We start from the raw sequence: 13,201 nt of genomic DNA, 5'->3' as shown, positions 1-13,201 counted from the left end.
TCTGCAAATTTACCTAAGCCGGGGCTAGCCTGCTGGTGGGTAATACACCAAGTTGAGCAGAGACAGGACACGTTAGGTTGTCCACCTAAGGTCAACCAGTCCTTAGCCAGCCCAACAGCAGAACTGCCCAGGTAAACATAGCTGAATTGTAAAAACACATGCTAAGTAATTGGCTATTCTTTTAAGCCATTAAATTATGAAGTGGTTTTTATGCAGCAACTGCTAACTGATATAAATGACAGCCATGCGACCTCATGGGAAAACCCTACATTTTATTCCTTACTTTTATTTTCTCTTTTACCTCTCTTGGGAACAGTAAATATGCAAAAAGACCTCAAGATGTACTGCTATTGTAAAATTTGTCTAGGCAAAGCAAAACGTGCCGATAGTTATTTCCAGAAAAAAACAAAGAAGTTTTTCTTAAAAAATATGTGAAAATCTTCTCTCCCTTGGGAATATTAGGCTAGTCAAGATTTAGGTATAGACATTTTGTGTTTGGATTGTGCTTGAAGAAAGATCTACATAAGACAATTAGTTAGTGAAAACTATAGTCTTCTAGACTCAAAATATAGGAGGATATTGGTCCTTGGCCTGCCTTGTGGAAAATATGTTGAGGCTCACCTTACCCCAGGTGGATGATGGAGAGCTGGATAATCAGTGTGAAAGCTTAGCTTCCCGGTTGTGTAAGCCACGTTGTTTGCGTCAATTTTGTCTTGCACTTGCCAAGTATGTCTGTAAAATACAAGAAACATATGTTTAAACAGGCTGTCACCAAGCCAGAGGAAATGTGTTAGAATGAACTGGATACATAGGGGAAATGGAAACTTTTCATTTCATGAAATAATTACCATAGTGATGTGAGCCAGGAAGAGAGCTCGACCTTTCCTTGTCCAAAGTAACCATTTCAGAATATGCATCTTTTCCCTTCTTTTCTTTTCTCCAAAGAAAAATACATTTACACATTAGTGTATCCCACAGAGTTTATTGTAGGTTATGTTTCTTAATAGCTAAATGAATTTAAAAACCATTTATTAAAGTGAAATACACAGAACACAAAATGAACGATTTTATGTGTTTTTTTTTTAAGTTTATTTATTTTGAGAGAGAGAGAGAGAGAGAGACTGAGCAGGGGAAGGGGAGACAGAGGGAGAGAGAGAATGCCAAGAGGCTCCACACTATCATCACAGAGACTGAAGTGGGGTTCGATGCCATGAACTGTGAGATCATGACCTAAGCTGAAATCAAGTCAGATACTCAGCCAAGTCATGCAGCTGCCCCAAAGTGAACCATTTTAAAGTGGACAATTCAGTGGCCCCTAGGGCATTCACAATATTGATAACCATTGCTTCTGTCTATCTAGTTGCAAAACATTTCCATCACTCCACACTGAAACATCTTACCCATCATGCATTTTATTTCCATTCTGCCCTTCTCCCAGTCACTGGCAAACATCAACATCCTTTCTGTCTCTGTGGACTTAGCTATTTGGGATGGTTAATATAAATGGAATCATACAATGTGTGACTTCTCCTGTCTGGCTGTTCTACCTAACAAAATATTTCTGAGATTCATCCAAAATCATTACTTTATTCCTTTTTATCATTAAATAATATTCTATTGTATGGCTATGCCACAATTTGTTTACTGATTTATGAATTGATGGGCATTTTTACTATTTCTACTCCTTGGTCATTGTGAAGAGTGCTAGCATAAGCATGTGTATGCATGCACTTATTTGGGTACTTGTTTTCAATTCTTTTGGGTAATACCAGGAGCAGGATTATAGATTTATATCATAATTCTATCTTTAAGTTTTTGAGGAGCTGTCAAACTGTTTTCCATAGCGGTTGGACCATTATACTTTCCCATTAGCAGTACATGAAGGTTCTAATTTCTTCACATCTTCATCAACACTTGTTGTTTTCTGTTTTTTTTTTTTTTTGTTGTTGTTGTTGTTGTTCTTGCTGCTACTGTTGTTATTTTTAACCATCTCAGTGGGTGTAAAGTGGTATTTCATAGTTTTGATGTGTATTTTCCTAATGGTTAATGATGTTCAGTACCTTTTCATATGCTTTTTGGCTATTTGTATATTTACTTTGGAGAAATGCTTGTTCAAGACCTTTGTCATTTTTAAATTGAGCAGTTTGTCTTTTTTTTTTTTTTTTTTGTAGGGGTACTTTATAAACCTGGATACCAGACCCTTAACAGACATATAATTTACAACTCTTTTTACCCCTTCTATAGATTGTCTTTTTATTTTCTTAGAAGTGATCTTTGATGCTCAAAAGTGTTAAATTTTGATGAAGCCCAGTTCATATATTTTTCTTGTTATTTGTGCTTTTGGTGTTGTATCTAAGAATCCATTTCCCAATCCAAGGTCTTGAAGATTTACCCTGTCCTTTCTTCAGTGAATTTTATGGTTTTATATTTAGGTCCTTGATTTTTTTGAATTAATCTTTTTAATTTTTTGAATTAATTTTTGTGAAGCCAGCTTCATTCTTCTGCATGTGCATATACTGTTGTCCCAGCACTATTTTTTGAAGGGACTGTTGTTTTCTGATCAAGAGGTTTCAGCACCCTTATTAAAAATCAATTAGCCACAGATGTATGGGCTTACTTCTGGGCGCTAATTCTATTCCATTAGTCTATATGTCTATCCTTATTTCAGCACCACAATATTTTGATTACTGTAGGTTTGTAGGAAGTTTTATTTTTGATTGATAGTAAGTTTTGAAATCAGGAAGTATGAGTCCTCCAACTTTGTTCTTATTTTTTAGGATTTGGAGCCCCTTGCAATTTCATATGAATTTGAACATTGCTCTTTCCATTTCTACGAGAAGGCCATTGGAATTTTGGTAAGCATTGTATTGAATCTATAGATTACTTTGGTAATAATCACATCTTAACAATATTTTGTCTTCCAATCCATGAATGTGGATGTCCTTCAATTTATTAGGTCTTTTTAAATTTCCTTGAGTGTTTTGTAGCTTTCATTTTGTAAGTCTTTCATTTTTTGGGTTAAATTTATTCCTAGGTACTTTACTCTTCTGGATGTTATTGCAAATGAAATTCTTTAAATTTTTTTTTTCAGATTGTTCACTGTTAGTGTATATAAACACGACTGGTTTCTGTGTATTGATCTTATATCCTGGAACTTTGTTGAATTGATTAATTAGTTCTAATAGCTGTGTGTGTGTGTGTGTGTGTGTGTGTGTGTGTGTGTGCATTCTATGGGGTTTTCTATATATAGGATCATGCTATCTGTGAAGAGAGGTAAATTTACTTCTTCATTTCTCATTTGGATGCCTTTATTTTTATTTCTTGCCTAATTGCCCTGGCCAAAACTTCCAGTACAATATTGAATAGTAATGGTGAAAACCAGCACTCTTCTCTTGTTCCTGATCTACAGGGAATTTAATGAATTTTTATTTTATTATTTTATTTGGACTTAATAAATTTTTAATTACACTCTTGTAACTATTACTCAGATTGGGAAATGTAACTTTAAGGTTATATGTCTTGTCCCAACCAGAATCTCATCTCTCTTTTCTCCAAAGTAACCATGTCCATAACTTCTGTATTTATCATTTCTTTACATTTCTTTACGTTTTTAGCTTTCAATGTGCACCGTCAGACACTATGTTTAAGATTGCCCATTAGCAACAATTGTTAAGTCTTTCAAATCTCTTAATCTAGAGGTTTCCCCTCCAGCCAGTTCTTAACAATTTACTGCTTGAAGAACTTCGGAATTTGACCTATAGAGTTCCTCACAGTCTTGTTTTTGCTGATTGCATATCATGGTGTAGTTCGACATGTTTCCCTGTCCTCTGTGTTTCTAGAAAATTGGCAGCTAAGTGCAGAGGCTTGGACAAACTCTATTTTCTCTCCTTGGCAAAACTGCAAATAGCATCATGCTCTTTTATTGCAAGACAGAATTTTGAGATTTTTTTTTTTGTGATGTTTGTACACACTTATGCTCAGTGGCTAGATCCACTAAAGTCATTGGGAGTCCCAAATAGTGAAATACCAAATTAGTAATTCTTTTTTATTTATCAGCTGGAATACTGTTAAGAAGACCTGCTTTCCTTCATTTAGTATTTGGTTATTCCGTATAATAGCTTACTTATCGATAGTGAGATAAACACTTGATTCCTTCCCTTTATTTACCATTTTATAATGTGATGAATTAGTTTTCTATCACTCCAAGATGAATAATTAGGTTTTTTTGAAAATAATATTATTGATGAAAATGTATTAAAACTAGATAGAGGTAATGGCTTCATAACATTGTCAATGTACTAAATGACACAGAACTATACACTTTAAAATTGTTATGTCGATTTTACCTCCAGTTCCAAAAAAAATAGCTTGGCTTACAAGTAAAAAAAAAGTAAAAGAACTAAGGATTACTTGCAACTCCGTGGCAAGAAAATAAACCAATATTCAGATTTTGTAAGGTTTTTCCTTTGGAAGATTGAGGTCATGTGTAATTAGAAGAAAGCCATGTTTTAAAATAAGCCAAAAGCTGGTTTGAAAAGTGTGTCACTATACGTGCATGTCATTTTATTGCAGCTATAATGTCTATTTATTAATTTATGTTCAAATTTATCAAATTATTTTCAATAAATATATGTTAAACACCTACTCTATTCCAGACATTGTTTTAGCAATTAAAGATATATCAAGGAGCAAGAGAAACAAATAAACAAGTAATCACCAAAAGTAATAACAGAGATAAGTGCTATAAAGGCAATAAAGCAAGGTAAGGAGCTAAAGATACTATAGGCCAGGAGAGTATCATGGCATACATAATGCTTTGGGGAGTGTTCCAGAAGACCTAGAAGAAAAGGAGAAATGTGAATTTTTGGGAGATGTATTTTAGAAAGAGGAATCTGAAGTGAAAGGTAGGATTTCTTCCCCATTCTCTGGGATTAAGGATGAAACTACCTTTTTATTTTTTTTTCCATTTAAATTTAAAATGAATTTAAAATGGAAAGCCTGGTAAATCTTTCAGCAAAGTTTAAAGAACCATCTATATGTGGCCATAAGCTGGAAAGACACCCAGTGAAAGAAGAGGAGGATATATAGCCTGCTCCAATTCATTTCAAATATGAGTCAGACAATCCATTATACTGTAGTGACTACAGCCAGGAAATACATGTTCTGTATGAATTCATGTCACTCCATGACCCGTACCTAATAGAGATTCCAGCTTTTGTTACCATCAGCATTCCAAGAATAATCAACATGTAGGAGAGTACTTAAGGATGCAAAAAAAGTAATTTCATCCAATTAGATGATGCTTTTGACATTGTGAGTAGGAAATGACTATATTTAGATTTCCTTTTCAAGAGTGTTGATGGTTTTGCATCGATTCACCTACATTTCCCTTCTTGTTATCTCCTATGATCAGGGATAAACTAATTGAAATTCATGTCGCAAAGAACTGGCTGAGATTCAAGGTGCATGCTTTAGCCAGGGAACAGATCTTTTCTTTGTTTGACATTAACTGGCTTCTACAGGGATGGGGCCTGTGACTTGGCATCATCAAGGCAGTTCTCCAGTCTTCTGTGCTAACTGGCAGGGGATGATAAACATTTTTCAGCCCTAAAGTGTCTTAGGCACGGTATGGGATGTGTAGCCTCAAAGTCTATGTGCGCACATAAGGATAAATCCTAGGAGAGGAGCTTGCCAATTCCAATCATAAAACATTCTCATGATAGTTATAGCATAAGTCTGGAAAAATCCTAGAAATGTCATTTGGTCTACCTTTCTACCTCCTTATAGAAATGAATCAGGCCAAGAAGGCCATTGCTGATTGTTTATGACCCTAAGTTTTCACGTATCCTTCTCAAATCCAAAGGAAAACACAGCAGAAATAAATGCAAATTTGACCCACTGGCTTGTGGGGAAACTGTTTTAAAAGCCCACTTATGGGGCGCCTGGGTGGCTTAGTCGGTTAAGCGTCCGACTTTCGCTTAGGTCATGATCTCACGGTTCGTGGGTTCGAGCCCCGCGTCGGGCTCTGTGCTGACTGCCAGCTCAGAGCCTGGAGCCTGTTTCAGTCTGTGACTCCCTCTCTCTCTGACCCTCCCTTGTTCACTCTGTCTCTCTCTCAGAAATAAAAAAAATAAAATAAAATAAAAGCCCACTTGTGGGGCCTTAGTGAGACGAGCATGTATTTATATCATCTTTCATTAGAAACAGATTCTAATGTTTTTCCAAGTAAAGCAACTTGAGCAGATTATCAGGAACTGTTATGATGGAGACAGAGGTGCAGGGCCAGGTTTTTCTAAAACCAAAGAGGCAGGCTCAGCACAGCATCTTAATCCATTGGTATCGACTTGCCTGGTGTTGAGCAGGACCAGGTCATTGAAACTGTGCACATAATCCTGCTTTGGCCAGAGATGCTATTTTAAACAAATCTACGTTTTTCCACTGAGCTACTTGTGTCATTCTCAAAATTGGACAAACCAAAACACAGACCCTTAACTAGAGAGAACAAACTGGTGGTTACGAGGAGGGAGGGTGAAGTGGGTGCAGGGGATTAAGAGTACACTTATCAGGATGAGCACTGAGTGATGCATAGAATTGTTGAATCACTATATCGTACACCTGAATCTCACATAGCACTGCATGTTAACTCTACTGGAATTAAAATAAAAAAGAAATTTCTTTTATATTTTCCATTTAAGGATTTGGTCAAAAGCTCCCAAACATTAAGATCATGGCTTTTAGAGACTACTTTGTGGGCTTGGTTTAGATACTAATTCACTCAATCCACCCAACTTAGATGTCCAATCATAGATATTCATGATATTTATTCCTATTAAGTGTTTTGTGACAAATTTGAATCTTTTCGTGTTTATGGGATGCTGAAATATTGTTTTTGCTAGATTTGTTCTTTATAGCCTTGGTGACAGATTTTATAATCTTTTGGTTAGTGGCTCACACTTGGAAAATTATTCTGGATTTATTAGTAATCTTTTTCTTTTTTGAAGTACTACTTATATGAAAAGATGCTCTACAACTGCAACCTGGATTTATTATCACCAACAGCTATAATCTCTAGTCTCAACCTGCTGCAAGCTGGTCTCATCAAGCAATAGAAGAATGCCTTCAAAAGAAGGAATTATTATTACTTGTCCTATTGGATCTAAAATATAATGCTCATATATGTTAAAATTTAAAAAAAAATTTTAATGTTTATTTAATTTGAGAAAGAGAGAGACAAAGCATGAACATAGGAAGGGCAGAGAGAGAAAGGGACACACAGAATCTGAAGCAGGCTCCAGCCTTTGAGCTGTCAGCACAGAGCCTGACGTGAGGCTCCATCCCACAAACTATGAGATCATGACCTGAGATGAAGTCAGAGGCCTAACCGACTGAGCCACCCAGGTGCTCCATGTTAAAATTTTTTTTCTAAGTTTTAACATAGAAAATTAACTCTTAGCTAAAATAAACAAAAACATAATCATTCAAAGGAAGATTATACTATGTATTATTTCTAACTGTAGTTGTGACACACGTACAGATGACTTCCCAGATGCAGTCATTCTGCAGAGTTTCAGATACTTATTTTTCCATGATCACTTATTAGATACACACACTGGGCCAGGAACTGAGGATGCAGGAGTGAACAGGACAGACATGGCACTTGTACCTCATGGAATATACAGTCTATGGGGAATAAAAATTATCGTGATTTATCTTCCAAAACTAAAGTACAAGGTCTTATGAGAATAAAGAAGGGAAGATTAAATAGAGGCCTGAAGACTGAGTAGGATTTACCCAGAGGAGCAAAGGTGATCGTGGGCAGAAGACATAGCGTATGAGAAGACACAATGGAGAGAGAGAACATGGCCTATCAAAGGAAGTGAGAGAAGTCCAATATGGGCTGGAATGGGGTGTGGAGTTTGCTCTATGGCTATTCTTGGCTTTGCTGCAAAGCTCTGCTTCCCTTGTTGTCCTGTAAAGTATTATTAAAAAAAGTCTCATTACATCAAGGAACTGAGTTGAAACATACTCTTTATCTCATAGCATTAAACCCACTGCCAAAAATATTTGTTGAATGAAGGCATGGACTGTAAAATGGTAAATTGTGTTACTTTCCTGATTGTCTGACTATTAACTTTAATCTTGACCTAAGTCATATGTTTTAGGTATATTTAAATTATAAATAATTTGGCCACCAATCATTTTTGTTGTCTTATTTCTAGGGGAAGTGTTACAGTTGTGTGTAAATAATACTTGGCAAAATTGCTAGAGTTGTGTTTTAAAAGAGTGATTATCACTTCAGTTCTACTTATATTATGAACACTCATTTACATTGCATTCACTCCTAAAGATGAAGAATTCCATACCATTTTTGTGAGAATTAAAATCCTCAACATAAACTAAAAGAACAAAAGGAACCTGTCTGATATCTAGCATTGTTCTTACTCAATCCATTAAACTAATATGGAAATCTACATGACACATAAAGATACAAAGTAAACAAGAAGGATCCTGCAGTCATGGTGGTGACACAGTTTTTAATCTCTCTCATAGGACATCTAGTGTGCCAATCCAAAAACTCAGGGACATCTAAACCAAAATTAGGTGACAAGATATGTTCATGAATATGAGTGGGTATAGAGATGGACCTTTGAGAGCCACAATATGGAGTATCAGAAACTGTGCAGGGGAAGAAGCAGAGGAAAGCAACTAGGTACTTGACGGATCTGGAAAATTCTCAAATCATTACTGGATAGTTACTGGAGACTATGGCAGGGCAGCTTGAGAATAGCAGTCAGCCTTGGAGGGTATTTTCACATTCAACACAGCTGAGTATGAGAAGTCCATTGTGAGGGGACCAGATTAGTCTGAGGCCCCAGAAACTCTAAAAACAACAGACAAAATTCTCATCCATGATAAGGCTTTCTACTGAGAAAGACTCTAAATTGAACAGTACAGACACAGTAAGGACAAAGGAAAATGAAAGGAAATAGTACAAAGACAGTAAAGACAAAAGAAAATGATAAAAGTAAAAGAAGAGAAACCAGGAAATGTTAGAATGTTATAAGCCATAGTTTGGAAACACAGCTCAAAACCATAAAAAAAGTTTCTGAAGCATATTTCCTTTCAATAATTAAGAAAAAGTCACATAAAAATTAGCAACATCCAATGATTAAGGTTCAGTGTCATAAAGTTATTTTAAGAAAAAGAATGAATAGGAGCCCCTGGGTGCCTTAGTTAAGCATCTGACTTTGGCTCAGGTCATGATCTTACAGATCGTGGGTTCGGGCCCACCACAGGGCTCTGTGCTGACATCTAGGAGCCTGGAACCTGCTTCGGATTCTGTGTCTCCCTCTCTCTCTGCTGCTCCCCTGCTTGCACTCTGTCTCTCTCTCTCTCTCAAAAATAAACATTAAAAAATTTAATGAAAAAATAAAAAGAATGAATAGCAAAATAACATACCTACAGATAATACATGCCAGAAGGATATGTCCCCAAAAGATAAAAAAATATTCTAATTTTTCTATTTCTAATTTCTCTTTTCTATTTATAGCCACTCTGTTGAGTCCAGAACACATTGATGAAATGATACAATGTATGAAAGAATAACTTATACCAGATATAGAACCTGAAATATGGGATGATGTATTCAGAAAGGAAAAGTCTTAAAAATCATTAAAAATGAAAACTAAGCTAGAAGGAATACAATATTGAATAAGCACAACAGATAACACCTTTGAATAATTAGAATATAAAAAGGAGTAAAACTTAAATAGTAAAAAAGACAAGGGATAAGAAAGATTTGAGAGCAAGTAATAAATTAAAAGGAAGAGACCCATCGGGGAGCTGGGGTGACTCAGTCCGTTAAGCGTCCGATTTCGGCTCAGGTCATGATCTCAAGGTTCATGGGTTTGAGCCCCGAGTTGGGCTCTGTGCTGACAGCTAGCTCAGAGCCTGGAGCCTGCTTCGGATTCTGTGTCTTCCTCTCTCTCTGACCCTCCCCTGCTCACGCTGCCTCTCTCTCTCTCAGAAATAAATAAAACATTAAAAAAAATAAATAAAAGGAACAGTCCCAGAAGATTTTAATATGCACATAAGAGTCCTCAAAAGAAGAAACCCAAAATAGAGAACAAATATTAAGAACTATGATTAAAAAAAATCTTGAAAAAAAAAAGTTTGAAACTGCTTATTGAAAGACTGAACCAGACATGGCCTGGAATAGTTGTCCCAGAACAGCAAACACCAAAAGAGTCTGTAAAATTACTGGTCTTTAAAGGGAAAAATCTTTTGAGCATCCAAGTAAAAATATCAAATTATTTATAAGAAAAGGAAAATTAGATTACCAACGAAACCATAGTGACATATTAAAGATGCTGTGAGCCAGGAGTTTTATATTTAGCCAAACTGATTTTCAAGTATAAAGACCTTAAACTGCTGTCAACATGCAAGAATTTAGAGAATATTGTTCTCATGGGTCCTTCCTGAGGAATTTACAAGAGAATGGGATTCAAACAACCCAAGTGAATAGAGATACGTTCACATGGCTCTGCTGCTAAGTAGTAAATTTTATTTACTAATAGAATTAATAGGGGATCAAAAAAGATATAAAAAATCTAAAAACTTGGGAAACTACTGTGAAGGGATGCACATTTTTGGTGATAAAACTCTTAATCAGGAAAAGGAGATAGTGAATACCATAAAATCCAAGAAAGCTGTTACATTTGGGGAGAAAAGTGGGGATTGTGACCACTTGGGGTATGTGGATGGGTTCTGGAGTGACTATCGATGCTGTATTTCTTGACCTGGATGGTGTTTCAAGAGTGTTTGGCTTATAAAAATTTATTAAGCTATACACTTATTTTATGTGATTTTTCTGTGTCTGTATTTTATTTCACCATGAGAAGTGAAATTTATTTTTAACTTATTTTGAAAGATTAATAATACTCCCAATAATGAAAAGACAGGTAGTGATAGAAAGGTGACAAGTATCTTTAAAAACATAGAGAAAAATATTATATAGCAATTTCCTCCAAATTTCCGAAGGCTTTCATGATAAAGACTAAGAATGCAGTGCATTGCAAAAAAAAAAAAAAGTTTATGAGAATTCCACATTAAGCATATTTAGTAGTTTTCAGGGGGGTGTAGGTCAAATTGTGCTTAATTTATTTCATCAGAACAAGACGTAGATGCTAATTTAGATTTTTGATATGAAAGATTAAAGTATAAACTTTATCGTCTCTTGCTGAAAGTTCTCTGATTCCCCTGTTTACTGTCACTTTCCCTTTACACAAACAGTTGGCTATAATTTGAACTTAATAGAGGGGATGGGAATGAATATCCTGGTGCGGTCATTATGATGTAGTTTGAGAAACTACACACTCCTGCTATACTGGTCCCTTGCATCTGAGCTATAAATGAGTAGAAAACATATTTGATAGTTAATAATTATTAAGGCCATAGGAGCTATCGGGGATGCTGGGTAAACTGCCATATAAGTACGTACAAAGGAAAGACTCCAGAAGATTAAATCAAGTAAACCTGGGTTCAAAGCCTGATTATTCTGTCTCAGTTTCCTTATCTCTAAAATGGGGTAATACTTTTTATTGGAATCGTAAAAATTCAAGACAATGACTGTAAAGCATTGAATTCAATACTTAGCAAGTCAAAGGTGCCTACTAGATAATTATTTTCTCCCGTTCCATTACTAGCTGTCTGTCCTGGATGCTCAGAGGATAACCAAGGAGGTAAGGGATATGGCAGTGGGGAGGTCAGGGCTTGTGGAGAAGCAAGTGGCTTGTTAGGGTCTCAAAATTTCCTCAACTGATTTCGAAGGGAGCACGAGACACAGAAATTATTTTTCCTTTCATTCATGAGATGACCTCATACTCAAGTGGTTTTGTTGGCAGCAACTTTAATTACTGCGAAATTGAATATTATAAGAGGAACCCCAGGGACTGTCTCTTGGCTGATAATGTAAGCTGGGGTTCACAATGGCGTAGAGAACAGAGACTGTTACTCTGCTTGGGAAGTCCTAATGCTCACAATCATACACATTTTAAAGGTTCTCTCCCCTCTACTTAAACAGTATGGTCAGTACTAAATCTACAACAACTCACTAAGAAATCCCAGTGTGAGTTTTTACCAAATAGGATGGAGTTACAGCTACTTTCAGACTGAGCCAAAGTCGGAGCTTAACTGACTGAGGTGCCCCTGTATACTTTTCTAATAGAAAAGAACAAACAGCATTAGACAGACAGGTTTTCTTTGTTTTCTTCCCAAGTCTAAATTGCTTGTAGGTTGATTTTTCATAACTCAGAGCCATTTTTATTCAAGAAGGGCTATGTGGTTTTCTCAAGCAATTTCTTGCCTAGAAACTTCACCAAAATGGGTAAACTTATTTTTCTTCCTTCCTTCCTTCCTTCCTTCCTTCCTTCCTTCCTTCCTTCCTTCCTTCCTTCCTCTTCCTTCCTCCCTCCCTCCCTTCCTCCTTTCTTCCTTCCTTTCTTTTTTTCTTTCCCTCCCTTCCTTCCTTCCTTCCTTCCTTCCTTCCTTCCTTCCTTCCCTCCTTCCTTCTGCTTTCTTTCTTTCTTTCTTTCTTTCTTTCTTTCTTTCTTTCTTTCTTTCTTTCTTTCTTTCTTTCTTTCTTCCTTTCCTTTCCTTTCCTTTTCTTTTCTTTTTTTTCTTTCTTTCCCAGTTGAGTCCCCACACTTCACAAATGTTTTCTGGTAACATGTATGTCAAGTAAGTAGCTGTTTCAAAGTCAGGTTTGGAGGCAGTGCTATTGGTAGGAGCAATTTCTAAGGGGCCCACTGCCAAGGAATAATCATATGTTTCACTCATACACCCTCAGTCTCTAATACAACCGAACGTGTGAAATGCTGCTGGGCTGGCTTACAGGAATGCTAGCAGAAATCCAGTGAATGCTGGAAAGGATATATTCTTGTACTCCCCAGAGGCCATTTCAATATTGTTAATTCTTAACTGGCCTGGCTGGTGTATTTGACAAACAGCCCACTAGAAACATTTTAGGGTTGACATTATTTTATTCATCTGTTGAAGCCTGCATGCAAGAACTGGGCAGCCGTCATAGCCTCTTACATTTTTCCAGCAAACTTTCATCTAAAGGTTTCAAAGGACATGCCAGGCATTAAAATAGTCCTGTAAAAAGAGAAAAGCAAGTCCTCAGGAGAGGAGAATCATAGAG

General features: G+C 36.3%; 1 protein-coding gene across 4 annotated transcripts in view; it reads right to left on the bottom strand.

The window, feature by feature from the left end:
- Positions 1–13,201, bottom strand: part of BBOX1 (gamma-butyrobetaine hydroxylase 1) — a 61,509-nt gene that overhangs the window by 14,535 nt on the left and 33,773 nt on the right. For all 4 annotated transcript variants that reach the window (XM_077761429.1, XM_077761430.1, XM_077761431.1 and 1 more), the window contains one exon: positions 627–732. In XM_077761429.1, the coding sequence (XP_077617555.1) occupies positions 627–732 (106 nt within the window). The remainder of the gene's footprint in view (positions 1–626; positions 733–13,201) is intronic.

The sequence above is a fragment of the Crocuta crocuta genome, unplaced genomic scaffold (genome assembly GCF_008692635.1).
Source record: "Crocuta crocuta isolate KB4526 unplaced genomic scaffold, BGI_CrCroc_1.0 scaffold884, whole genome shotgun sequence".
Taxonomy (NCBI): domain Eukaryota; kingdom Metazoa; phylum Chordata; class Mammalia; order Carnivora; family Hyaenidae; genus Crocuta; species Crocuta crocuta.
The sequence above is the reverse complement of the archived record's forward strand: the minus strand, read 5'-3'. Positions and strand labels throughout refer to the sequence as shown.